The 26,976-nt window shown below is 42.0% G+C and overlaps 1 protein-coding gene across 1 annotated transcript; it reads left to right on the top strand.

Moving 5' to 3' along the window:
• Window positions 1–274: 274 nt before the first annotated feature.
• topbp1 (DNA topoisomerase II binding protein 1) lies at window positions 275–25,735 on the top strand. The gene is made up of 28 exons (XM_080417565.1): window positions 275–654; window positions 1,815–1,912; window positions 2,020–2,154; window positions 2,676–2,819; window positions 3,597–3,778; window positions 4,191–4,384; window positions 5,094–5,264; window positions 6,028–6,185; window positions 6,823–6,986; window positions 7,644–7,897; window positions 8,993–9,339; window positions 10,178–10,350; window positions 10,559–10,770; window positions 11,511–11,845; window positions 12,524–12,730; window positions 13,237–13,352; window positions 13,908–14,031; window positions 14,138–14,281; window positions 14,549–14,636; window positions 15,613–15,820; window positions 16,704–16,972; window positions 18,221–18,363; window positions 18,926–19,022; window positions 20,116–20,279; window positions 20,905–21,033; window positions 24,053–24,142; window positions 24,484–24,645; window positions 25,259–25,735. Exons 2-28 carry the CDS (start codon window positions 1,832–1,834, stop codon window positions 25,370–25,372), a joined length of 4,605 nt encoding a protein of 1,534 aa, XP_080273691.1. The 5' UTR covers window positions 275–654; window positions 1,815–1,831; the 3' UTR covers window positions 25,373–25,735.
• Window positions 25,736–26,976: the final 1,241 nt, after the last annotated feature.

The following is a 26,976-nucleotide window of genomic DNA, read 5'->3' as shown; positions in this document are numbered from 1 at the left end:
ACAGTATTTGTCTGTCATTAAATGTTTCTATGAATTGAGTATTGGCCTACAAGGACCCCAATGGAAACAAGCAATGGGCTTTCTTGGGTTTAAGATCCTCTTAACAGACCAGACCTTGTATTGAACTGTACTTTCCTGCGCTTTTTTTGTTGTTCCAAACTGCAATCACATCATATCAATATCAAAGCCCTTCGGAACTAAGTCATATCGCCTGGTTGGCGGACGGACAGTTTAGTCGGTAGGTAACACCGGAAGGAGGGCGGAAGCTCCTTCATTGGCGCGAATAAACAACAACAAAGCGACTCGTATCACTAAAACGTGACAATTAAGTTAATTAACTAGTATTTTATATATTGTACTTTATTCTCGTTACTTTGAACACGGCCATATGTTTATGATAATATGAGTGTCTCTGTGTTTTAAAGCTGACAACAAGGAGCGCGACGCTCGAGCCTTTTAAATGTCCCATTGTCTAGCAACAGCTAGCATTAGCAGCTAGCTGTCAGACAACCAGACACATGTTTTATTATTACTAATGACAATAAAGTACTAGTTCTAGTAGTCTATAGAGACGTTACTTTATCCTAGGAATGTTTGGAGGCTTCATTCATTGACTGTCTTGAAAACACTGGCCTTACATTTCAGCATTTGAAGGTAAGTGACATGAACAAATGTATGGTGCATATACAGCTGTACTAACCCACGACACGTATTGTGCTTTTTGACATATTTTAATAATGTCTGTAGCAGGGGGGAATCATAGTAATACAATATACAATGCCTACGCCACCTTTTTCTATAGGGAAGGTCCTCTTTAACAAGGCAATGCACAGGTTCGTATAACTAAGGATGAGCATGGAAATAAGACATTCATAAAAATGATTTTAAAAAAAAAGCTATTTATTATTTTTCCTTCTGTACATAAAATTATTCAAGCTTTTAGAATACACACTAGACGAAAACCCAACAATCATATAAATAACCAACACATACAATACCATATATTGGGCTGGCGTAAGAGCGGAGGAGAAGGAGCACAGCAGCATGGAATAAGGGAAATGTGCCGATACATTTAGAAAAGCCATGCCTTCCAGCTCTTGTCTTGTCCTCCTCAGGCACGCCAACCTTAGTTATAACAAGCTGTAGATCCCCTGAATGTATGCAGCCCAGCCATTTTAAACCCTGTCTGCCAATAAACCCTCAGCCTTGATTAGAAACAAGGAGCACCTGGCTGATACTGCCTTAGTAACAGGACCACCTGGTTACACTGACAAAGAATGGTATGTCAGAAGTTTACTTGCAATGCTGTCCAGATGCCACCTACTTGGAGGCTAGCCTTCAAGTAATAATGGCCATCTTAAAATCCAACGTTGCAACTTTCTGTCCATAAACTGTGCAGCCATGACTGTTTGTTTTGTAGTGCTTGTTTTAACACATTCAACGTCCTGCACATCATATGTGCAATTAAAAAAAACACGAACACTTTGAAATATTCATGGCTGTTTATTGATAATGTTGCTCATTTGACAGTGGTGTTTTTTATTTATTTATTATTGTATAAAGCTGTCCATAGAGACAATTTAATTTATTGCATTGTTGTAATGCAATCAGAAAGGAATTATCTGTTTCATGAATAGGGCTGTCAATGGAGGGTATTGCAAACTTCGATGGATAGCCTCTAAGTTGTTTGCGGCTGGGTTTGATTGATTGAATACTTTATTAGACAGAAATGTAAATGTAAACTGTGTGTGTGTGTGTGTGTGTGTGTGTGTGTGTGTGTGTGTGTGTGTGTGTGTGTGTGTTCTGCCCTACAGTACAAACCAGACTCAATATGTCTAAGACAGACGTCAAAGGAGGTTACCTCGTGAAGTTTGTCGGGCAGAAGACGGAGTCCGCCGTCAAGGCTTATGAGGTAAGACTGCTTCGTCAACACAGGCTCTGTTAGTATTTAGTGAACAGCAGAGCAGACTATAACATGTTGTTGTTGTTGTTGTATGTACCGTTTTGTTTTGAACACAGGCCCTCCTGGAGCTGCAGTCTGAGGAGTACGTGAAGACCATCGATGAGGACGCTGCTCTACAGCTCAACCAGAAAGACAAGTCTCTGTTCGTCTTCAGCGACTTCACCACGCCGGCCTTCCACCACTGCCTGAAGGTCTGGCTTAGTTCGCAGCACTCCTCCTTCGTGTCTAAAGTCAGATACTGCCCATATAAGACAGTGATTATCAAACGTGTTTATGTGAAGGACCCCCAAATGTATATGTATTTGGCCGTCTGAAAATATTTTGCGCCAGGGACCCCCAGAAGAGAAGATTTATGTAAAAAAAAAAATCTAAATTATTCAAAAATTTCCAAACATCTTTGATATTTTTCAAATATTTTCAAAAATAGCAGATATGCAAGCTCTCAGTGCGGCACAAAGTGACACGCTGTGAGCTTGTAGATCTGTTATTTTTGAATAGCAAACGTATAATTGGTAAAGATTATTGTGATTCTACATTAACCATTTTTACTGGGGACCCCCTGGAACCCTCCCAAGGATTGAGGTGTCTCCGGACCCCACTTTGAGAACCAATGCCTTAAAATAATAATATTATACTAATATTTTGTACCATAGCGTGTGCTGTGTGATCATTGCCGTTGGTTTATCCTCTCTCTCTCTCTTTCTCTGTGCAGCTCGGCTACAGAATAGTAAGCCCACTGGTGGTTCTGTACTGCCTGCAACAAGAGGTAGTTGTTCCCAAAGCAGAGAGGCCCGTCTATAACATGGCGATGGCTGACCTCGCCATATCCTGCACCAGCCTGGACAAGACAGCACGGGTTAGTTCACACAACAGCAATGCTGCCTCTATTGCAGATTTGAGTTGGTATATAATCGCTCATCACAGTTTAAAGCTGTATTATGTAACTTTCTTTAGTGAATTAAACTTATTTTTTTGTCCATTCTGTATGGTAGAGTATGTTGTTCTAATTTAACATGTACAACTGGGGTGGTTGTACTTGGTCTCCCTGCTCTTCTATTGACACATTTTAAATCCTGTGTCTGGTTTGACACGATACTTATGGTTTGGACGACCTGAAGTTCAAAATTCCAGTTTTCCCCCTGAAATTAAATTTTCCCCTGAAGGCTCTATTAGCTCAGTGGTAAAATAAATAAATAATTCAGCGCTTGCGCAGGAGACCCGGGTTCAAATCCTGGGTAGAAGAGAAACGTTGGGATTAATGGACTATGACGTCAAAGTCCAGGAGTCAATCCCAGCACTTTTTTAGCCTAATTATTCAGAAAACCACAGAAAATCTACTGAATCTTAAGTTCAGGTTTTGTAGGTGTAATCATAAAAATAAAATAAAAAATGTCATGAAACCTTTAAGGGTGTCAGTGTTTGTGATGTGATTATGTTTATGTACAGTAACTGGTAGCTTATATGGATTTTGTTCTAGTACAAGTATCATCTACTACCGATGTCATCTTACGGTTTGGTGTCAAATTGTTAGGCATAAAGTTATTTTGGAGAAATACAATGTATTATATGTCAGAAGAATATCCTCATCACAATTTTTTTTGGGGTGTTTGTCCATGTATGTGTGCATTTACAGGCAGACGTGACGGAGTTGGTACAGCTAATGGGCGGCAGGGTCTACCTCGACCTCGGCGTGTGTGTCACTCACCTGATAGCCGGGGAGGTCGGCAGCAAAAAATACCTGGTAGCTGCCAGCCTCGGCAAACCTATCCTGCTGCCCGCGTGGGCCAGAGCATGCTGGGAGAAATCACAAGACAGGTATTTACCTTGATGTGAAGGACTGTTGGAGGACTTATTCATTTATATTGTGACAACTGGTCATGGTTCTAAATTTAAAATGTCATTCTAAAATAAGGTATCGAGCTTTCAAAAAGGCAAAAGGTACTCTTTCAAATTGATTGAAAAATGACATAGTAATTAAAATTATGAAAATAAAATGTGAATATATTTTCGTGAACGGAAATGACGAACAGATGACAGCTTCCGTTCTTGGCTTTCGGGGTGTGTTAGTTCTAGACTACTATATAGCATTCAGAGATTGTGGAATAGTTGTCTGGCTACGCGGGACTATAGGTCGAGGGACCGCTTTAATTATGATTTCAAGTGCTCATGGAATCTGGATATGGCTCTTCACTTAAAGTTACCAATTCTCCCACCTCTGTCCCTCCAGTCTTTTCAGGTACACAGACCTGCCCATGGAGGACTACCTGTGTCCGGTGCTGCGTGGCTGCACCATATGTGTGACGGGCCTCACCTCCATCGATCGCAAAGAGGTGGAGCGGCTCTGTCAGCAGCACGGAGCGAACTACAGCGGTCAGCTCAAAATGAACGAGTGCACTCATCTGATTGTTAGTGAACCGAAAGGCAAGTCATGTATATATACATATATACATGCATACACACAAATACATATCGTCTGTAGGGTGGAAACCTCATATGTCCAAAACTGTTACTTTTCAGGATTCAAATAAAAAAATTGCCTGTCAAAATGTTTGCATAATCGTCATAATCGTTTCCATGTTGAAAAATGGAAATGAGCCGAACATATATTTGAAGTAACCTAAATATATCTTAAAGTATAGGCTTTTGAAGAGGTGTTGGTGATTACAGTAAATCATACAGATTAACTTAATAAGACCACTGAAGGAGTGCTCAGTCCTTGGAATCACAATCAACACATTTTCAAATATTAAAAATAGCAGATCTACAAGCTCACAACGTGTCACTTCATGACGCGTTGTGAGCTTGTAGATCAGCTATTTCTGCTATTTTTACATGTATAAAATGATTAAATATGTCAATAACCTCCGAGTTATTTGTCATATCTGCCCTGTGCATTTTTTTTTTCATATGTTCAATGCCAAACGCACAATTTAATCGCAATTATTTGAGGGACAATTAATCGTCAACTTAAATTTGTAATCGTGACAGCCCTAGTAGCAGATCTGCAAGCTCGAAACGCGACGCTTAACGCAGCGCTTCGCGTTTCTGCAATGGGTTAGATAGTTGGTTTCTGCCCGACATTGTTTTGTCACTCACTATTGATATCCTGACTTGTGTGCTATGTTCACAGGTCAGAAGTACGAGTGCGCCCGGAAGTGGAACGTGTACTGCGTGTCTCTGTACTGGCTTTTTGACAGCATAGAGAAGGGTTTCTGTCAGGACGAAAGCCGCTACAGAGTGGAGCGCACCAAGGACAGCCGGCCGCAGACCTCCACCCCCACTGGTAGCAGCGGAAAGGACGGTGAGCCATGCATCCATCCACACGGTCAATTATTTTATATCAGTGAGGCGTTTTCCTTTCATAAAGCAGTTAAGACTAGGGTGACCATATATTCAGCCCCTCAAACCGGCACCCTTAAATCAATGTGCACGTTCGCTGCGCACGGCCATTCATGCACGTGCACATGTATACGCACCGTAGGTGTTAACGACTGACTGACAAACATCAGCCTCAGCATCTATGCAACCACTGAAAACAACTATTATTATTTTAATTCCTGCGAAAACCGGGAACATTTTTGTAGTGAATTTTGAAAACCGGGACATATTAGTGTTTTAAAGATATTTGTTGGGGGACCCAGTTTGAAATCGGGAATATCCCGGGCCAAACCTGGACGTCTGGTCACCCTAACTTGGGCTCATCAAGTCTTTCAAAGTTCTGCCATTTTATGATAAGTGTCGTCATGCCAAGGTCTGGTTTATTTCTTGTTCAAAGCTCTGCCTTTTGTGCCTTTTTTATATTTTATAATTAATCTTCAAAATCGTTTTGATGTCAACATTGTTTCATCCCATCATTAGGCCTGTCAGAATTATTACATAATCGTCTAATCGCAATTATTTGAGTGACAATTAATCGTCAACTTAAATTTGTAATCGTGACAGCCCTACCCATCATTGTGATCTAAGTTGCACTCGCCTGTATTCGGTATTCACCTGTTGGGATGCGTAGTCAGTCCGCAACTTACATATTTTGAGAGTTTGTATTTTTGAACTCTCACAAACAGCTATGTCACTCCTGGGCTTGAGCAACATCTCGGTCAACACCAGTGTGACGGTAAACGACACGGCCGTCACCACCGTCAGCTGCCTGGACACGCCGGACCCCATAGATCGCCTGGACTTCTCCGCCTGCCCAGCGGATGACGTGCTGGATGGCTGTAAGGTAAACAAGAGACATTTACCACCACTGCACCACTGACAGGAACTGATCCAACTTGGTCAGGGTCTCATTTAGGATAATTTAGGGTCAGGTGGGTTGGGTTAGTCATTTGGATTCCATAGAAGCCAGCATGACTTCTATGGAAGCATATTGTGCAGCGAAAACAGCCTATCTACAAGCTCTCAATGCATTGAGAGCTTGTAGATAGGCTGTTTTCGGTCATTATTTTAAGATTAGAGCATTTGAAGTGGTCAAACTAGCAATATGTTCAAAGGTCTGAGGCTTTGACCTTTGAACATATTGCAAATCAGTGATTTCTTCACCTGGTTGGCACTTGGCAGTATGTAGAACGGCAGAAACAATATTACTCATGACATCATAATTTGACATGTCATGTTAATTCATTGTTTAGGAATCGGCACTAGTGTGGGGGGCTCCTTTCATAATGTTTCACCAATCGCACATTAGGACTTGGTCATACAAACATTTTCACTAGTAAGATTACATTTTAGCTTTAATCCATGCTAACTCTTGTGCTGATTGTATGTATATGTTCTTCAGAGCCCCTCTTGCTTTAAAGTTGTCGAGGACCAGAACCAGTTCAGAGCATATGTTAACACATCTTAATTTGTCTGTACAGCTCTATCTGTGTGGCCTGCCGGTAAAGAAGCTGGAGAAGCTACGACGCCTGGTGAATGTTGCAGGAGGCCTTCGCTTCAACCAGCCCAGTGAGGAGCTCACTCATGTGGTCATGGGAGAACCTGACCCGGAACTCAAGAACTTCTTATCCAAAGCCACTCATAGGTTTGAAACTATACTGTTGGGGGTCGTTTCATTTTTGGATTTCCCTGTTACTTCCGCAGTTAATGATCCTAAATATTCTGGTTTTGTTTGTAAGCCTCGTTTGTAGCTTTTAGTTTCGGCTACATCCCTGTGCAATCACTACATACAACATCCCAAATTTGCAGAATTGCAGTAAGCAAATGCATACCATAAACCGCAGAGAAATGGACATGAAAGTTGGGGTCTGGAGTGGTACAGTAGAGTGATGAATGAGAGCTACTGTATATACGTGCGCAAAGACATTCCATTTAAAAATGATTTGGCATCGTTGACTTTCAAAATAAATTGTGTAGTTTTTTATTATTATATATAAAATCTTCGAAAGGAATTATTTTCTATTAAAGTGGAACTGAAATTTAAAACAAGGTGTAAAAATATAAAAATAATATTTTTATTCTAAATTTGAGATTTAGTGGGAGTAGAAGTAAAATTATTGAAAAAAAATACCTCAACATTGTACTTAAGTACAGTACAGTACAGTTAATGTTAGTTAAATGTACTTTCTACCACTGCAACAAGGTAAATAGTCACATATGTAGAGTGCTGAGAGAACAATGTAGTGCCTTAAAAGAAACTAGGATACCAGGAAATAAACAATGCCTATTCTTTTCTTCTCAGACCCCATGTGGTGACAGTTCAGTGGCTTCTAGACTGCTTCTCCAGAGGCTGCCTGCTGGCGGAGGACGACTACCTCCACCCTGACTCTCTGCCTCCTCCCTCGGCCGCTGTAGCTGCTCCCAAAGGCCCTGCCTCCTCCCGGGGCAGCACCTCCTCCATAAACGCTCCCCCCTACGCCACCCCCGACACTCCCAGACACAAGAAGACAGAGGAGGACATGCTATCTCAGTACATGGATGATGACCCTACAGTAGGTAAGCATTCATCCACAACCCCCACGTTGTATTCTGAGTCACTGAAGGAATCGGTTATTTGTCTTTGGTTTGACAACTTCAAGAAGATCATGTCATCAGGAGGAGGACCATAAAATCTGAGTGCGTCCGTCCGTCCGTCAGTAAAGTAAAGCCAGATAATTATCAAAGTATCAGTGAAAACTGAGGCTGCCTGATGTTGAATCGATTTCATAATTAAAGTGAAACCAACTCCCCCCAAAACATTATTAAACTGATTTGAATCTGATAGTTTCATAAAGAAAAAAATGATAACATTGTAGGCATGTTTTTCCCCCCTTTTTTATATTCAAAGATTTGCACACATATTTCAAAAAATAGCAGATCTGCAAGCTCAGCTTCACTTTGAATAGTGAAGCAATCCTGTTTATTGGTGGTTGGAGAGGAGGGAGCACAATTGGCACAGAACGGGGTTGCTGGTTGAGTTAGAAAAGATACGTGCTTGTTTCAGAACACAGCTGTGCAGACAGAGGCTTCCAAGGTGTATGATGGCATTGTAAAACATTTGAAGAATTTGTTTTCTTGGCCTGGAAATGTGGATACAATTTTTTTGCCCCCATTTTATTTGATTATTTTTCAAATCCATTGTTTCTGTCATTCAGATTGTTATGTTATATATATTTATAATATAATAAACTTGAAATAACTGAAATAAAGTGCACCTTTCTAGTTGTAAACAAGTGTGAATGGTGCAAACGGAGCCTAACTCAACTTGTTGTCCCACTGCCTTTGAAGTGCTGTGAAGCATGAACATGCAGCTTGACCAAGTGGGCCCAGGGTCCACAACAAAATTAGTTAATATAGCGTCAATAATTTTAACCACTTAATTAACCATTATTTTATACTTTGGCTATTCAAAAAACGTGAAAAGTTGTGCAAATCTTAACCCAAATATTTGCTTCTGGAAGTCCCTGGCACAAAATATTTTTTAGATGGAGGTCAAATACATATCATTTTGGGGGTCCTTGACTCAAAAAAGTTTGAGAACCAGTGCTATAAAAGACACCTTGCCAAATGTCAATTCTATTTACATTCCTCATTAGTACTTTTCTCCTCCAGTGGAAAACCCCCTACCAGGAGAGGGCAGCAGCAGCAGGCGGTCCAGCAGTACATTAAACCCCCAGCCTGAGCCCTCCTGGGCTGCAGACCAAACCGGCGGCCCCCCAGAGTCAGAAGACTCCACCATGCAGGAGGAGGCCAGCCAGGCGGGCCTGTTTGCCGGGAAGCGTTTCCTCCTGGTGGGCTTCGTCAGCGAGGCCGAGGCCCAGCTGGCCCTGTTGGTGACGGAGAACGCCGGCAAGCTGCTGGTGGGACGCACGCGGGCGGTGGCGGACTACGCCGTGGTCCCGCTGCGGGGCTGCGACGTGGACGCCACCGTGGACGAGGTTGTCACCGATACGTGGCTGGTAAGATTAAAGACAATTTTATTTATTTATAAAGCACATTTACAAAAAAACTAATTACAACACACAAGTTAAAACACAAAAAATATTAAATACAGAGCATGCAAATCCAAACAAGAAGACAAATGGCTGAGGTTAAGAAACGTAGGAGTTTAAAAGCACATGAAGTGCCCAACCATTTCTCCATGAAGGCAGGAGGTTTTCAAAAGGCCAGGGAAAACGGGTGCGTTTTGAGAAATTTCCAAGGAGGGTGCAGACCTAACCGTAGATGTAGGCTGTTCCACAATATTGGAGCAGCGACAGAAAATCAGTAATCAATTATTTTGTATTTTGAATGCTTCAGTTGATGTTGCACTGTTTTATACTCTTACTGTACTATTTACACTTATTACACTTATTAATGGCATTTTAATTTATTCCTAGATCAGTGATTCTCAAACTTTTTAATTTCAAGGACCCAAATTATAAATGGAACCAAATTATGGACCATTTGGTTCCATTTGTACACTCTCAGAGTTACAAACCTGTAAGGGTCCATTTGAAACCCCTTCAGTGAACCCATAGTGCCTGGACCCCACTTTGAGAACCACTGTCCTAGAATTTTTTTCCACACTGGCATCGGATAAGTACTCGACCGACACGCAAGTTATGGGGTTTATCGGAATAAAAATAATTCCCAAATGCATATCATGTTGGGGTTCCTCCTTGACATGAAAACGTTTGATAACTGTTTCCTTAGATGCAGTATATTGTATCATGATGATGTGAAGCTAACATACGGTATGTACCATGTTGTACAGTTATTGACCACAAGGTGTTCCGGTTCATGTTCCCTTTTCAGGCCATGTGTGTGGCGAGGGAGTGTGTTCTCCAGCTGTCCTCCAACCCTCTGTTCACCCCTGTGGCCGTGATGGAGGGCCGCTCTCCTCTCACAGCCTGTGTCCTCTCCGTGAGCCAGTACACCGGAGCAGAGAGAGAGGCCCTGGTGGAGCTGGCCAAGTACCTTGGAGCCAGGTGTGCATCTCTTTACAGTGTGATTGATTGTGACCATATTATAGACCAATGCAGTTTATTAGCTTGCAGACTACATGGTATGAATACATACTGTGTGTATATATATATATATATATAGACATGCTCACTTATTCTACTGCATAGGGGAGCTTTGTGGAAATTGAAGTAACACCTCCCTCCTCCTCCTCCTCCTCCACCTCTACCCCAGTGTCCAGGACTACTTTGTACGCCAGGCCAACCAGAAGAAGGGCATGCTGGCCAGCACCCATTTGGTAGTGAAGACGCCCGAGGGCACCAAGTACACCGCGGCAAAGAAATGGGGTCTGCCAGCCGTCACCCTGCACTGGATAGTGGAGTCTGCCAGGAGCGGCCAGAAGGCAGAGGAGGGACGTTTCCTGGTCGACCTGCCTCCGTCACCAGGTCAGTGCAAGTTTCCTCTGCCGTTCCATATCAGAGGTTCAATGATTACATCATTGGTTCATCGATCGACAATCGGTTCATCGATCGACGTAATTCCTTTGTTTGTAATTGACGCACAAACGCACCCTTAATCCATTAAGACCGGGAATGCAAATGTGTCATTTTACGATTTCTTTGTCTATTGGAAAAATCATCAACATTTGTGCAAATCTTTAAATAAATATTTTTTAAAGCAAACATTTGTAACTCAAATCTTTGCTTCATGGGGGGGTCTCTGGAACAAAACATTTTGAGATATACTTACTTAAATACATATCTAAAAATGTTTTCTAAATCCTAACAGTATGTTGCTATATCAGTGTTGCTTTTCCATGTCAATGACCAACAAATTGATAATATTTGTCCGCGGACCAGACCCCCATCTCAAAATATGTTGTTCCAGGGACCCCCAGAAGCACAGATTGGAGTTAAAAATGTTCGCTTTGAAAAATAAATTAAAAAAAGTGCCGCGCTATTAGCTTGTATATCTGCCATTTTTTAATAGCCAAAAAAATCTTAAAATGACACGGATACGTTCACGGATTGAATGGGTTAACCATATTGTATATACATCTGCTATTTTCAAGTACACAAATCTTGTATGGGAATCCCTGGCACAAAATGTTTGAGAACCGCTGATCTTCATCATCATGGCTTTCCCACTCACGTCCCGTCAACTGACTGTCATTGTCGTCCCCCAGAGAAGGACGACGAGAGCTTCGTCGGCGGGTCCCAGCGGGCGATGATGATGCCTCCTCCTCCCGCTCCTCTGCCCCGTCCGGCAGCGTGCACCTCCCCATGGATCCCTCCTGTGGGCCTCCAGAGCGGCAAGGCCGTGACCCCTCTGGACCTGGGACGCTTCCGCAGCAAGGTGTTCCGCTCCGTGGTGGACGGGATGAAGCCCAAAGAGAACCCCAGCACGCCTGTGGGCGGGGCGCAGAGGAACCCGCTTCAGAAGGAGGCCTCCCTGAAGGTGGACACGCCCTCCCGCTTCCTCAGCAGAGACCAGCTGTTCAGGCCCACCTTCAACGTCCAGGTCAGGACTCATTGAGAGCCTCCAGATTTCAGTCATCAAATAGGGGGTGAATAGGGGGTGTTGTGTGAGCTTGTAGATCTGCTATTTTCAAAAGATTTTTGGGCGGTGAAACCGCCCCTATATGTGAGGTTTGGACATCGACATTCTGTGCAGTCATGTCAGTGGGATCAGATGCACACAGTTGCATGCAGTTAGCGTAGCGCATCGCATACGCTCCGCCGGGACCGGAAGCGCTACTGAACGAGAACTTGAACGAATCATTTGAACGAATCTTTGCTGTGAACGTGAACGAAATCGTTCGTTCACCGAAATGAACTGTTTTTCCCACCACTACACGTGATGCCGTTGTTTGGCCCGGCAAAAACTCGGATGTGTCTCAAAGAATATGATTATTGGCAGAATAGCGGAACGTTTGGCGGTCCCGTTTTCATTTTTCATAAGATTGGTGGTTGTTGCAATTACCTGCACTGTCTACAATACATCGCCATATGTTGCACTATGACGAAATAAACCCATAAAATGTTACAACGTGTACGTTCTGTAGTGCAATACCAATGGTGAAAGCTGTGTTGTTTCACCCGAAAAAGTAATGGCGGATTCGGCCACGCCCCGAAATACCCGTTTATTTGTCTCAAAGAATAGACTTTTAATAGATAGGATTTTATTTATTTTTTTTAGGACGCGTTGGGGCTGTTGGACACTCCGGGCGGAGCATCTAAGCCTGGGGGGAAGGTGGAGACTCCGCTGACCGACCTCGTCCACAGGAAGATGCAGGTGGCCCTGGCCAACAGCTCCCGTGGCCACGCTGCAAACATGCAGGCACTGAGCGCCAGTCCCCAGTTCACCAAGCCCAGTCCCCAGGTCATCAAGACCACGGAGCCGGAGGTACACACACACACTCACACGCTCTCAAAAGTGGCCCATACGTTATGGCAGTTGTTCTCAAACGTTTTCGTGCCAAGGACCCCCAAATGTATATACAGTATAATTGGCCACGGACCCCCATCTGAAAATGTTTTGTGACAGCGACCCCCAGAAGAATAGATTTATTATAGTCATGTCAAAATGTTCTTGAGCACTGCACCTCTACCTGGTCAATGATTCTAATTCACTCTGGCTCAGCTAACTGGCTAAAAATATAAAGTTAAACTCAACTTATTGCCAGCCCCTCGTGTACACACAGTATGCAGAGGGCACAACCCAAGACCCGTTCATGTAATAGTCTGTTTTGCAGTTCCCAGAAAAATAATTGTCAAATGATATGATGTGGTCTTAATGGTAACTCAATGGGTCAAACGTGACTGACACTAATTAGTTGCATTCTTTGTAATAAATCGGTCCATGAAAAACTGAAAACGTTAATGTATTATTTGTATTTATTTCATGAATAGGTCCAAGAAAAGGAAGCAGGGCCCCTGGCTGGCGTGGTGATCTGTGTGGGGAAGAAGCTGGTGAAGATGCAGGGTGAACTGAATGCTACGGCTGCCTCTCTGGGAGCAGACTTCAGGTACCAAGTTTTCAATGTTGTTCTTCCAGAAACCACACCTTCACCCCTCTCAAAATACTCTTTAATAGACTGTCTTGGTTTGTTTGTCTTTTCTTGTACCATATTTCCTGCTCTGAGTTCTATGGTAAATGGTGCATTTTATATAGCGCTTTTATCCAAAGCGCTTTACATAGATTGTGCATTACATTCACCCATTCACACACACATTCATACACCGATGGCGGAGGAAACCATGCAAGGCACCAACCTGCTCATCGGGAGCGATTAAGGGTTCAGTGTCTTGCTCAAGGACACTTCGACACTAACTCTGGGGGAGCCCGGGATCAAACTGGGAGCCGCCATCCGGCCGCTCTACCGGCCACTCTACCCCTGAGCCACTGCCGCCCCAATTCTATGATTAGAATCAGTCACTCACAGATAAAAAAAAAACCAATGTAAACGGTTGACCTTTCACAATGTTTCACAAATCGCACTAGGACTTGGCTATACAAAATGTTTCAGTCGGGGGATTACATTTTTGCTTAATTCCTGCTTAATGTTGTGGTTTTTCTTCAGGTGGTCTTGTGACGATACAGTGACTCACTACATCTACCAGGGCCGCGTGGGGGACAACACGCGTGAATACAGAGGAGTGAAGGAGAGAGGACTGCATGTGGTGTCTCAACACTGGCTACAGGCTGTATGTCTGCTCCCTTAAAACCCATTCAATCCGGGAACGCATACTGTGTCATTTTAGATTTTTTTTAGCTACAGTATAACCATTATTTGTCTTCTGTCTTCTGCAGTGCGCTGAGGAGCAGAAGCTTGTCTCGGAGTCTCTGTACCCCTTCACCTACAACCCCAAGATGAGCCTGACTCTCAGCCAGGTGCCAGACAGCTCCCAGAGGTCCACACGCTGCACACCGCGTAAAGACGTCACTGAGATCCAGGTGGGTCGCACAACAAAATATACGTAACCCATTAAATCCGGGAACACATCTGTGTCATTTTAGATGTCTTTGACCATTAAAAAATAGCCCCACGGCCAGTACCGCGGACAAATACATAGCATTTTGGCGGTCCTTGACATGAAAAAAGTTTGAGAACCACTGATATCGCACCGTGGGTGAAATTACTTCACCGTGACAGCTCTACCAAAGAGTTGGCTTTACTGTCCCAGTTCTAACACCTTTTAGTTTGTCTCGTTTCTACCACAGCCTGAGAACAACGCCGCGAAGGTGGCGTCAACATGCCCACGTCCAGAGACGGATCAACGCGAGGAACAGGACGCTGCAGAGGAGAGAGGTAGAATTTGTTCACTTGTATCTACTAGTCCATGCCCAGGGATGCATGCATCCAAACTATGTGCAGACTTTAGACTTGGGACCAGTATTGGCTGGCACTACAGATAGATCCCCATAACACATTTGTTATACCAACCCACTGAAGAGAGAGAAAAAGCATGAGAACAGCCACATGTTTTAAACATGTTTAACTTGTGATCCCACAGAGAAAAACTGCACAACCCATAATGCTGTAAAATCCGGGGAGTGTAACATCCGGTGATGTCGACGTCTCCGATTGGTGGAGCTCGTTTTACTATGGAAATGTTCTCCTATAACAGTACTTTACTGACCAGTGACTGACCACACACATACATATTGGGGCACCAAGTCTGTAAACATTAATATTATATGTGAATAAAACATTAATACTATGTGTTTCACTGCGTTGCTGCCTGGGTCTGCTGCCTGCTATGGATTTAAATCAAAGTCCTTTATAAATTTGCACTGTTGAGCCAGCTCTCTCTGTCTTTCTTTGCTGGCGCTCTCTCTGGTATGGCGTGTGTGTGTGCAGCCCTGAGCCAATACTATTAAAAGGAAAGCACACAATTGGAAACACCTGCTGATCAGTTAACATGGCATGGCTCCCAGGAGTTACTCCCCTCAACTCAACCCACAAGCAGCCAATTGAGTGAAAGTTCATAAAAATGCTAATACACGTCTTAAATTAGGGAAAAGTAAAGAATTATGAATCAATATCCTCAGCTTATTCACTCCCTGCATATGCCAATGGTCAATTCCTGTGTGAAATTTGAGATCTATTGGTCAGCACACAGAAGAGAAAAATGGATGAAGACAGACAGGACAGAGGTTTAGTAATTATTTTTAATAGTAGGATTACTAGAATAGTAGAATTATAGTAGTAAGAAGTAGGTAATAAGCTAAAAAGAAGAACATGGTATTTCATGTCCTTAATTAACTTTTATTTTTCCTCCCAGATTTCAATGAGACTCAGGAGATGAGAGAGACCATGCAGAAGCAGCTCCAGGCGATCATGTCTGCCACCAACCTGACCGCAGGCCGGCGGTCTTCGGTCCGCCTCAACAGGCATGGCTCCATGGACTCCACTCCCCTCCGCACCCCCGACGGCCAGGGGTCCCGCCTGGTACGCACCGGGAGCAGAGGACGCACCCTGGAGGCCCTGAGGTTAGAAAGCTTGCAATCTGGGAAAATAAATCTGTGATAAATGTATTTCTTATAAATCTGATAACATTGTAGCGGACGGGGTGAAAATGGTTTAGATTATGTCATTTCCGGGTGGATCCTTCTCTCGAAGTCAAGGAATCATTCATAGGTTGGTGAAGAGCGCCCTCTAGCGTAATCACTAAAAAACACCATGATGACATAATATTACTTCATTGGCGGTCAAGCGTTCAGTGGTGGTCAAACTTTTTCATGTCAAGAACCCCCAAATTGACCCCCAAATTGATATGTATTTGGTCGCGGACCCCCATCTGAAAATATTTTGTTCAAGGGACCCCTCAGAAGCAAAGATTTTTACTGTAAATTACATAATTTACAAATGATAATTTGTAAATAATTTCGTAATTTGATATAATATCAAATGATGTGGTATGGGAATGGCATAGACTGGCATACTCACCGATACCAGCATTTTAGGCAATATACTGGTATGGTAGGCATGTAATGATTTTATCGTAAATCGATACAAACTGGTGATAATTTAAATCGATTTAGTACAAATATTATCGCAATGCTAAAAATAGCTGAAGAAAATACAGGATCTCTGTAAGAGACTTGATAAAAAAGAGTTTTCAGTCATTTGCTACTGTATTGAAAAGAGGATAAGAGAAAACACAGTATTGTAAAAAATAAAATAAAAGAGAGGACAATACTGGATTTGTGTAAGAGAAAAATTTTAGATTTTTCGGTGATTTGTCTGGAAAATAATTATTTGTTTAAAAAATGTATCGTGAACCTAGTATTGTGAGTTGGGTGAATCTTTACACGCCTATGGTATCAGAACAACTCTAACCACTTCCACCCTGTGTGTCTGCTGGCTGACCAGGGTGTCCAGGGAAGCGGCCATGGATCTGAACTCTGAGCCGTCTCAGAGCGAGCAGATTGTGTGGGACGACCCCACGGCCAGGGAGGAGAGAGCCAAGCTGGCCGACAACCTTCAGTGGCCTGGCAGCCCCTCGCAGCACTCGGACCCCCTGGCCATGATGCTGCCACCCCCCACCACCACCACCACCACCACCACCAGCACTCAGCCAGAGAATGGCACCTCGTCATCGCACAGGGACTCCATGACTGACTCTGAGCTGGTGGAGATGGGTGAGTACTTAACCCATTAAGACCGGGAACGCATCTGTGGGTCATTTTTAGATTTCATTTGGCTATTCAAAAATAGCAGATCTACAAGCTCATAGCGCGGCACCGAGTGCCCGCGCTATGAGCTTGTAGATCTGCTATTTTTGGAAATAAAAACGTGAAAATGTGTGCAAAATCTTTGAATATATATATTTTTTAAAGCGAACGTTTGTAACTCAAATCTTTGGTTCTGGGGATTCTGCAAATGTCTAATAAATCCTACGTTTAAAAAAAATAATCTATTTGGCCGTGGACCCCCATCTCAAAATATTTTGTTCCAGGGACACCCATAAGTTGTAACAGAGTTAAAAATGTTCGCTTTAAAAAATATATATTCAAAGATTTCCACAAATGTTCACTATTTTTCAAAAATAGCAGATCTACAAGCAGATCTACAAGCTCATGTGCACTCGGTGCCACGCTATTAGCTTATATCTGCTATTTTTGAATAGCCAAATAAATCTTAAAATGACACACAGATGCCTTCCCGGTCTTAAAGGGGTAAACCATTGACTGCCAGTGATTCCGAGCGTTTTCACTAACCTTTGAAAAATCATAGAATATTATTCTTCACAGCGATCCACCCGCCGATCCATAGTTATTGGCAGTTGAATGTAGCTTGTTTTTGCCAAAAAGCAACATAAAGCAGAGACAATTAGATTTTTATAAATCCTATACACAGTAACTAAACCATCTTGATTTTGTCGTGATCACGTGATCTTTGGCTGTACACTTCATCATCATTCACAGGCTGCGGAAGAGCGCCCTCTATCGTAAACTACTGAAAACACCAGATGACGAGTGACTCGTCAATGGTGGTGTGAGCCTTTTGACTGCCATTGACGAGTATACTCGTCATTTCAATCCATGAGTTACAACTTAAAGTCAGGGGCCACAATGAGCCATGCTTAATACAGACGAGCCTGGTGTTATGCAGGGGGTCTAATTAGTATTAGACGCTTAATTTCCTGCATTCTTGTGAAATTGTATGTGATCTACAGTTTGTTTATGGAAAGACAAAACTGATAAATCAGTTGCTGTACTCTAGCATTGTTTACTAATGACATGCCCTCTCCCAACAAAACGGAGGAAAAGGTTTTTCTCTGACAAGATTGAGAAAACAATACTAGATGAGACATCTCATAATTTACCACTTGCCCTTTTAATGTCAATGCTCCCCTCTTAAAGTATGTTTTCTCCCTCCACCGCAAGCTGTCTGTGACGTCATCGACCAACAGAAGGGTCTGAGGACCATGACCCCCCCTGTGGAGGAGGTGGAAGATGACATCCTCACCCCTAAAGCCCCCAGCATCGCCTTCCCTCTCGCCAACCCCCCTGTACCACCTGAGCCACAGGTAAACTCACATAAGAAGAATACATGCACAAACACGTTGTAGTCTCAGTATATTAACCACCCTCTCTCTCACCTCTTTACTGAAAGTAACTAATTATTAACTAGCAATTCCCTGTGGACTACCAACACGCCAAGCTCTAGGTGCTGTCGGGAATTTGCATTCTTAGCAATGAAGACGTCCAGCATTGTAGGAAGTTCCAGGGTTATCCTATGCGAGTTCTCTCCTGATTGGATAAAATAGGTATCCTGACCTGAAAATGCATTTTCTGCTAACTAAAGAGCTGGAGAAACGGGAAGACTCCTGTTACTGAACAAACATTCGAGTACTATCAGGATATGGAGCTATTTAACACTTATTTTAATAAAACAATATCACTTACCCTACCTTACCTACCTTGTTACTGAACAAATCAAAATATAGAACTTTAACTTTTTTATCCCAAAAATAATTTAGTTTTAACCCAATAATATCGCTTACAGTAACTTCAGCTGCCTTACATAAAGGACTTTGAAATGTCTTTGTTTATGTGCTGTCCAAATAAACTTTCCTTGCATTGCTTCAGGAGACTGAGGAGGAGAAGAAGGAGCCACCAAGGTTCCAGCTGTCCTCTCTGACCCCTCAGGAACGCATCGATTACAGTCACCTCATCGAGGAGCTGGGTAATAAGGCTTTACTTTGTATTTATTTTTTTATTCCTATTACAAAAGATAATGGAGCACTACGCACATCACTTACTTTTTGGGTCATCGATCTTTGTTGTTTTGTCCTCCTGCGCGTAGCGGGGGGGGGGGGGGGGGGTCTCTTGCCGCAATCCAGCTCTTGCCGCCCGCGTGCGTGTGCACAAACAAGCCTCACCGCGTCCCAAATAATCGCCTCTCATTGAAAATTTATTACAGAGCCGAGTCAGCCACTCCCCGTCTGAAACGACCCTAAGAGTTCTATACATTTCATCTGAGGAAATAATTTCCACTGGGTATGAAATGTAATTTACAAATAACCCTGCCATGCCTCAAACAACCTGCACCTGATGGTCCATCATTTTTATTTTCTTATTATTATTATTATTAGTAGAGAGAGACAAGAAACGGGGAGAGAGAGACAGGGACTGACACGCAGCAAAGGTCGTGGCGCTCGGAAATTGAACCCGAGACTCGCTGTCAGGCTGCATTAGAGCCTATATGTGGTATGCTGCTCCTTAACCGCTAGGCCAGCGGCGGCCCCATAGTCCTTATTTGACCTCGCATTAAGTTTAGCTGTGTATGTAAAGGTGCCGTAAATCAGTTGTTCTCAAAAGTTTTTGTGCCTGCGGACCCCCATTTGAAAAGATATGCCAGGAACCCCCATAAGAGAAGATTTTTACGGCTCTAGCAGTGATTCTCAACCATTTTAATTTCAAGGACCCCTATACAGTTTGACATGCATTAGGCTACGGACCCCCATTTAATGGCATTTCTATCTCTGGGACCCCAATCAATATTGTAAAATCAATGTTAATCTAACTCTGAGAGTGTACAAATGGAACCAAATGGACCTGTTATGGTCCACTTGATTCCACTCTATGAGTTACATACCCACAAGGGTCCATTTGGTTCCTAACTATCCATCATTTAGCTCGGGAACCCCCTCAAGGACCCCTGGGGGTCCCCTGACACCACTTTGAGAACCAATGCCATAAATGATAAATAGTTTCAACTGGGACTTGACTTGTCTTTGACTGTCTGTTTCCCTCCTTCCTTCCTTGTCTGTTTCCAGGAGGCCTGGCCCTGGACGGCCAGTCCTTTGACCTCAGCTGCTCTCACATGATCGTGGGGAACCCGCTGCGTAACGAGAAGTACCTGGCGGCCATGGCGGCCGGCAAGTGGATCCTGCATCGTTCCTACCTAGACGCCTGCCGCTCCATCGGCCACTTCATCCAGGTCAGGATCTCACTGCTTCATTGGTCTTCATGGTTTCTGGGTTTTGACGTACTGTATATGGGGGCAGGGCTAACTTGACCCATGAGCCACCTAATTAATTCACACACACTTTGCTAGTTTGGGATGGCTCAGGGTAGAAGACAGTTAAGCAAATATCACTGGGATTGGTATTTAAGATAGTCAAAGAGACGGTGCCCTCAATCCCCTCATACCTGACTAACTGCTTCTCCAAAGTGAGCGACACCCACAGCCACAACAACAAACATGGTAAAGTTCTCATTCTACTGCTCTGCCACCAAAATGTGGAATGCCCTGACACCATCCATTAAAAGGAAGTGTAACACTGGATTCTGTCAAAATTGACCTGAAAAAAAGTCTATTAGGAAATATAATGTTATGTTCCCATCTCTTTTGTACATATAGTGTTTTGTATTTGTTGATGACATGTATTATTGTGTTAATTTGTATGCTATGTTGATTTTAATTGAATACATAGGGCCACAATGTAAACAAGTCCCCAGGACTTTTTTTGTGTTATCCTTCTAGCCTTAATGTCTTACTGTACCTCGTGCTGTTTGCATTTCTGACTAATAAAGTATTCAATCAACCAAAACTGATGTTCCAGGAGGAGGACTATGAGTGGGGCAGCAGTTCCATCCTGGATGCCCTGCCCTCCATCACCTCCATGCAGAAGAAACTGGCGACTGCAGCCATGCGCTGGAGGAAGGCCCTGCAAGGACATCCTGACCGACAGGTACTGTGCATTTAAACTGAATTAGGGGGTAGCCAATAAGGAAGTCCCCCATCATGCATAAAGTATAGGTTATTGACTGCCAGGAATTAATTAATTAATTCATCATCCTTGCCAGCGTTTTTATTTTGACGATCCACGGAGAGCCACGGAAGCCACGATGTGGACTAGGGCTGTCAACTTTCCTCAGAAATGATATTCGAATATTGGTCTTAAAAATTGGCAGATATTCAAATATATTCGAATATTATTATTATCATTATTATAAAAAAATATTTTCTTTTTCTTTTTCAGAAAAACAAAACAGAAACAGTACAAAAAACAATGTATCTAGTGCTCGGATCCAATAAAACATATCTTTTGTTTGTTTTTACAACTTGAGACATGAGTTTTTTGTATTGTCCCTGTCCCTTTTTTTTATTTTCATATTCGAATATACATATTTTCCCAATATCGAATATTCGTTTGACAGCCCTAATGTGGACACGGATGTAAATAAAAGCTGTCTGGGGGGAGGGCGAAGGTCTCGACTCGCCTATCCACCGGGAACAAATTTTATTTTACAGCGATCGTCCATTCTGTTATGTTGTGTTAAGATGCATTATGCACATTCTGAATGCACATTCTGTACTTTTCAGGAACAACGTTCCTGAAAATACTTTCTCCTCTGCATTTACCCATAAAATGTGTTCATATTAGAGCCCTGCACGGGGCGAAAATGTGGGCCCTAGCCCGGCCCGTGATATTTCAGCCCGGCCCGGCCCCTGGCCCGTAGGTGGCGCAATTTTACAGCCCGAGCCCGGTCCGAAGCCCGACACCTCTTTATTTATTTATTATTATTAATTCATTATTTTCAAGCGTGTGCTTTCACTGCTGCGCAGTGAGCACTCTCGCTCTGGTAAAAACAAGTGTGTCTGTCTGTCTGTCTGTCTGTCTGTCTGTCTGTCTGTCATTTGGCGGGGCCCGCCTGCAGGGCTCTAGTTCACATCAAGCAGTGTCAGTGATCTTGCTTCTCTGGGTGCCCTTTTCTAACAGTGTTAGAAATGAGGCTTGCATCCTAGGTGTCATGTTACATGCTGAGCTGTCTTTGGACATTCAGGTGACTAAAGTGGTTATTTCCGTTTTGCCCAACTGAGTCAATGCAACTCAGCTACATACTGTAGCTAGCAAAGGTCAGGCCATTCCTTACCCCCTGCAGACCTAGAAAAGGTCACCCATGCTTTTATCTCCTCCCGACTTGCTATTGCGTTGTACTTTATTCGGATGTCAGAAGGGGAAACATACAAAGGCTGCAACTGATACAAAACACAGCTTTTAACACATACTAAGAAGTGAGCAACATCACACCAATCCTTTTTTTAGAATTGGTTTTAAGATTCTACTGCTTGTTTTTTAAAGGCCTGAATTGTCAGGCTCCTGCCTACAGTATATCTGTGATCTTCTAACTCCCTATGAAGCCTGGTCACTGCCTGAGATCACCCGGCAGTTCAAGGTTGTGCTTTATTGTGTTACATCTTGTGCATAGGTACATAAGAGTAAAACATATTTATTTTGGGCTTCCTTCAGACAATGCAGCAGCATGGGTAATAACAGTGGTGGAAAAAGTACTCAAATGTTTTACTTACGTAAAAGTATCAATACTGCAATGCAGAAATACTCTGTTACAAGTAAAAATTTACTTGAGTAAAACTAAGTATATTTTGATGCCAATACTTTAGTAAAGTACCAAAAGTAAAAGTACTCGTTATGCAGAATGTCCCGTTTCACAAGTTATCATTAGGTCTAAAATGTATTAAAAAGAAAAAATAATAATAGCACATCTACAAGCTCACAACGCGTCGCATCGCGACGCGTTGTGAGCTTGTAGATGTGCTATTATTTTTTATTTATTTTCTACTAGCTTGTAGATCGGCTATTTTCAAATAGCCAAAGTTTAAATAGGGCTGAAGTGGTAAATGTGTGTTTTGTAATAGTAATCAAAATCTACAAAGTAACTAACTAAAGTTTTCAAATAATTGTAGTGGAGTAAAAGTACAATATTTGCTTCTTAGGTGTAGTGGAGTAGAAGTAAAAGTGTTGACATTTGGAAATACTCCAGAAAAGTAAAAGTACTTAAAGTTTTTACTTTACAGTAAATGTCCTTAGTTACTTTATACCACTGGGTAATAACAATAATATTATTATTTTTTAATAATAACGGCTAGCAGGGCCCTGCTAACAGTTCCAAAGTCTCAGCTTTGTCACTAAATTATTTAGATTAGAAATGTTTTGGAAAAGTTGAGAAGTTTCATAATATAGTACTAAGTTGCTGCTGATCCGACGGGCAGACGGACTCCGGGGAAAACAACATTTCTACGTGTTGTTTAACTAAATCAGTGAATACCTACGTCATTTGAACCCTCCCATTCAGCCCGGTTCCTCAGCTCATAATTGAGCCAGCTGCCAGCCTGGAAGTAAATTCAAGGCTGATCAGCACGGTTCAGCGCGGTTCACAATCAAACCGGGCTGAGGTGGAATCACCAGCAGAACTGGTTCTCCTCCGCGCCGAACCGCACTGTGCTCAAAACCCTAATGGAAAGGCACATTAAGGGTGACCGACCAAGCTTTTGCCTTGTGGGTCCCTCAGCCGTGGAACTCCCTGTTTGGGGATCTCAGGCAAGCAAACTCGGTGTCCTCTTTTAAAAATCTTATAACTCACTTCTGCACACAGCTTTTACTTAATTGATGGTATTGTTGTAACTTTGAATATTCTAATAACCTTTGTCAGAGCAGTTGAAAGTCCTAATTTGATTTTTGTCAGGTTTGCGCATCTTTCAACTCTTCACCTGCCTGACCCTGTGCCGGCAATTTATGTTCATTTCTTACCTGTCAATATGCTAGTTTAAACAAAGCTTTACTGGCTTATTTTCCATTGTATTGTTACTGGCCACTTAACCCTACTTCCATTTAACCCTTTTTGTTTGGTATGAGTAATAAACATTTACTCTCTATAATAATCATGTTATGTGTTTTTGACTGTCAGGGAGCGTTCAGCGGTTGGACAGTGATCCTGAACATGGACCCAAGCAGAGAGGCAGGATTCAAGCGCTTACTGCAGTCTGGTGGAGCCAAGGTTAGTAAAGTATCTGTTTCTCTGCTGTGGCATAAAATAATCATTACAATCATTATACGTTGAAGTGTTTCCCCTTTCACTAGTGCATACAGTGGTTCTCAAGCCTTTTAATGTCAAGGACCCCCACATTTTTGTTAAAAATGTTTTTAAAAAAAAAAATATATATATATATATATATATATATATATATATATATATATATATATATATATATTTGCATAGATTTTCACAATTTTTGAATTGCCAAAGTATAAAATATGGTTAAAATGATTGTGACGCTATGTCTAGTATGACTGTAGCCACGGTTTCTCTCACCTTATACTGGCTCTTCTCTCCTATAGGTCCTTCCCGGTCCATCCCCGTCTCTGTACAAAGAGGCCACTCACCTGTTTGCAAACCCTGCCTGGCTGAAACCCGACGACGTCCGAGTGGACGTGACCGAGGCCTCCGCCCAGGGGGTCACGTGCTTGAAGCCAGAATACATGGCAGATTATCTCATGCAGGTCAGTTGGCCTGACCACATTGGTGGTTATTTATATTCCGTTAATTACCACAGGATTCCCACGGTCATGAAATTCCTGGAAATATAAAAAAAAAAAAAGAAAGGTTTTCCATGCCTGGAAAAGGTTTGGAAGTAATCAAATGTTTTGGAAAATGTTTCGATATAATTTACGGTGTTTAGCTATTGATTTTGTAAAAAAAAACACGTCTAGCACATGAAATACGTGTGGCCTAATGTATACAGGACGTCACGTGACAAAAATAATAGATCTACAACATACATCTATATGTTGCACCGTGATACGTTGTTAGCTACGTTGTAGATCTGTTCTGTTTGTCACATGACACCTTTGCTGGAGTCTGTCTTGGTGCATTGATAGAACACTGGTGTATAGAGCTGCATTATTGCACCGTATGATTGCTATAGGCCTGGAAATGGGGTAAAATACTTTGGAAAAGTCACGGAAAAGTTATGAAAATTCATTGTTAAAAATGTTACCATGTTACCATGATTTAATGAATCGAAATTGAATGAAATGTCACCTGTGAAATGTATCTCTAGTTGTCAGAGTTTGTCTGAAGATGTACTTCAACTAAACTATAATCGCTCTGTAGGATCCAACGCCACCCATAGAGCTGTATTACCTGGAGGAGAACGAAAACACTCCCTCCCGCAAACGCAAAGGCTCAACGGACACCTCCAAGCTGAAGAAGACCCGTCTGAGATGAAGAATCTGTACCAATTATTGTCGCTGTCAATGTTATTTTCTACGTGTTATGTAAATAAAGTATATATTAAATTAAATGCAATGCTGTAAAGTTGTATGGCGTTTATACAAGTTGTTTATCTTTGCTGCTTACTTCAGAGAAACCATAATGGTGAGTTGGCGTACTTTGCAAACGGCTGCACTGACATGTTCTAACCTGTAGGGGGCAATGCCTGTTCACTAGCTAAACTCACCTGTGCGTTTAAAACATTCCTCTTGGCATCATCCTATGTTTAAAGTGATGCTCTTCAGTGTCACTCCTTAGAACCAGGCTATGAGGCACAGCAAGTAGAATCAATAATTATGTAATATAATATTGTATATAAAATCCCTGTCTGTTGTCCACTTCACATTAATAAAAACTTGTATTTCATCAACATGTGGCTTCTGCCCGACTAATATCATCTTACATGTCGGTGCACATTTCTCCGACATGTCCTCCCACCTCAGTGGTGTAAAGTAACTAAGTCCATTTACTCAAGTACTGCACAATGTTGAGGTACTTTTACTTTACTGGAGTATTTTCAGTTTTCAGTACTTTTACTTCTACTCTACTACATCTCAGAGGCAAATATTGTACTTTTACTCCATTAATATTTGAAAATAATAGTTTACTTTACTCATATAAATTATTACATTATATTATAATTATAAAACATACATTAACCCCTTTAACCCTATTTTGTACATAGGCTATTTTCAAAAATGTTTTAATACTTTTACTTTTGGTACTTTAAATACATTTTGATACCAATACTTTTGTACTTTTTCTCAGTCAATTTGTAATTCCGGACTTTTACTTGTAACAGAGTACCTCTACATTGCAGATTTGATACTTTTACTTAAGTAAAACATTTCAGTACTTTTTCCACCACTGCTCCCCACCCTACCCCCCTCTCTTACAGGACCCTAATCATGATTAATCGCTATGATAATTACATCAGTTTTATTTTGACACCCTGCATCCTACATTCATTAAAAATGTAGCTGGCTGTGGTTAAAAGTAAACCGTTCAAAAGCAGTGAGCCGCCATTATTTGGTATCTTTTAATTATCATACTGTCAAATGTTATTTTGTAAATGTTATGACTCACCCAAAACGCAGGGTTTGATGAAGTAGTAGTATGAAAGGTACATGTACTTAAATTTTGAGGTATTTTTTGTTCACTTGAGTATTTCCACTGACATTTCTCTCGTATTTCTCTCTATCTCTCCTCTCTACTCCACTACATCTCAGAGGCAAATATACTTTTACTCCACTGCAATTATTTGACCACTTTAGTTACTAGTTACTTTGTAGGTTTAGATTACAAAACATGCATACACAACTTCAGCCCTTAAACTTTGGCTATTTGAAAATAGCCGATCTACAAGCTCACAACGTGTCGCATCTGCTTGTAGATCTGCTATTTTCAAAAGATTTTAATTCATTTTATACATTTTGAAAACTGCAAAATGACAATTTTTCACTTTTGGTAATTTAAGTATATTTTGATGACAATGCTTTTTGTACTTTTACTCAAGTACATTTTGGATACAGGACTTATACTTGTAATAGAAGTATTCC

Source organism: Gymnoscopelus braueri (assembly GCF_963280865.1).
Source record: "Gymnoscopelus braueri genome assembly, chromosome: 21".
NCBI lineage: Eukaryota > Metazoa > Chordata > Actinopteri > Myctophiformes > Myctophidae > Gymnoscopelus > Gymnoscopelus braueri.
This window is presented reverse-complemented; position numbering and strand designations above follow the sequence as displayed.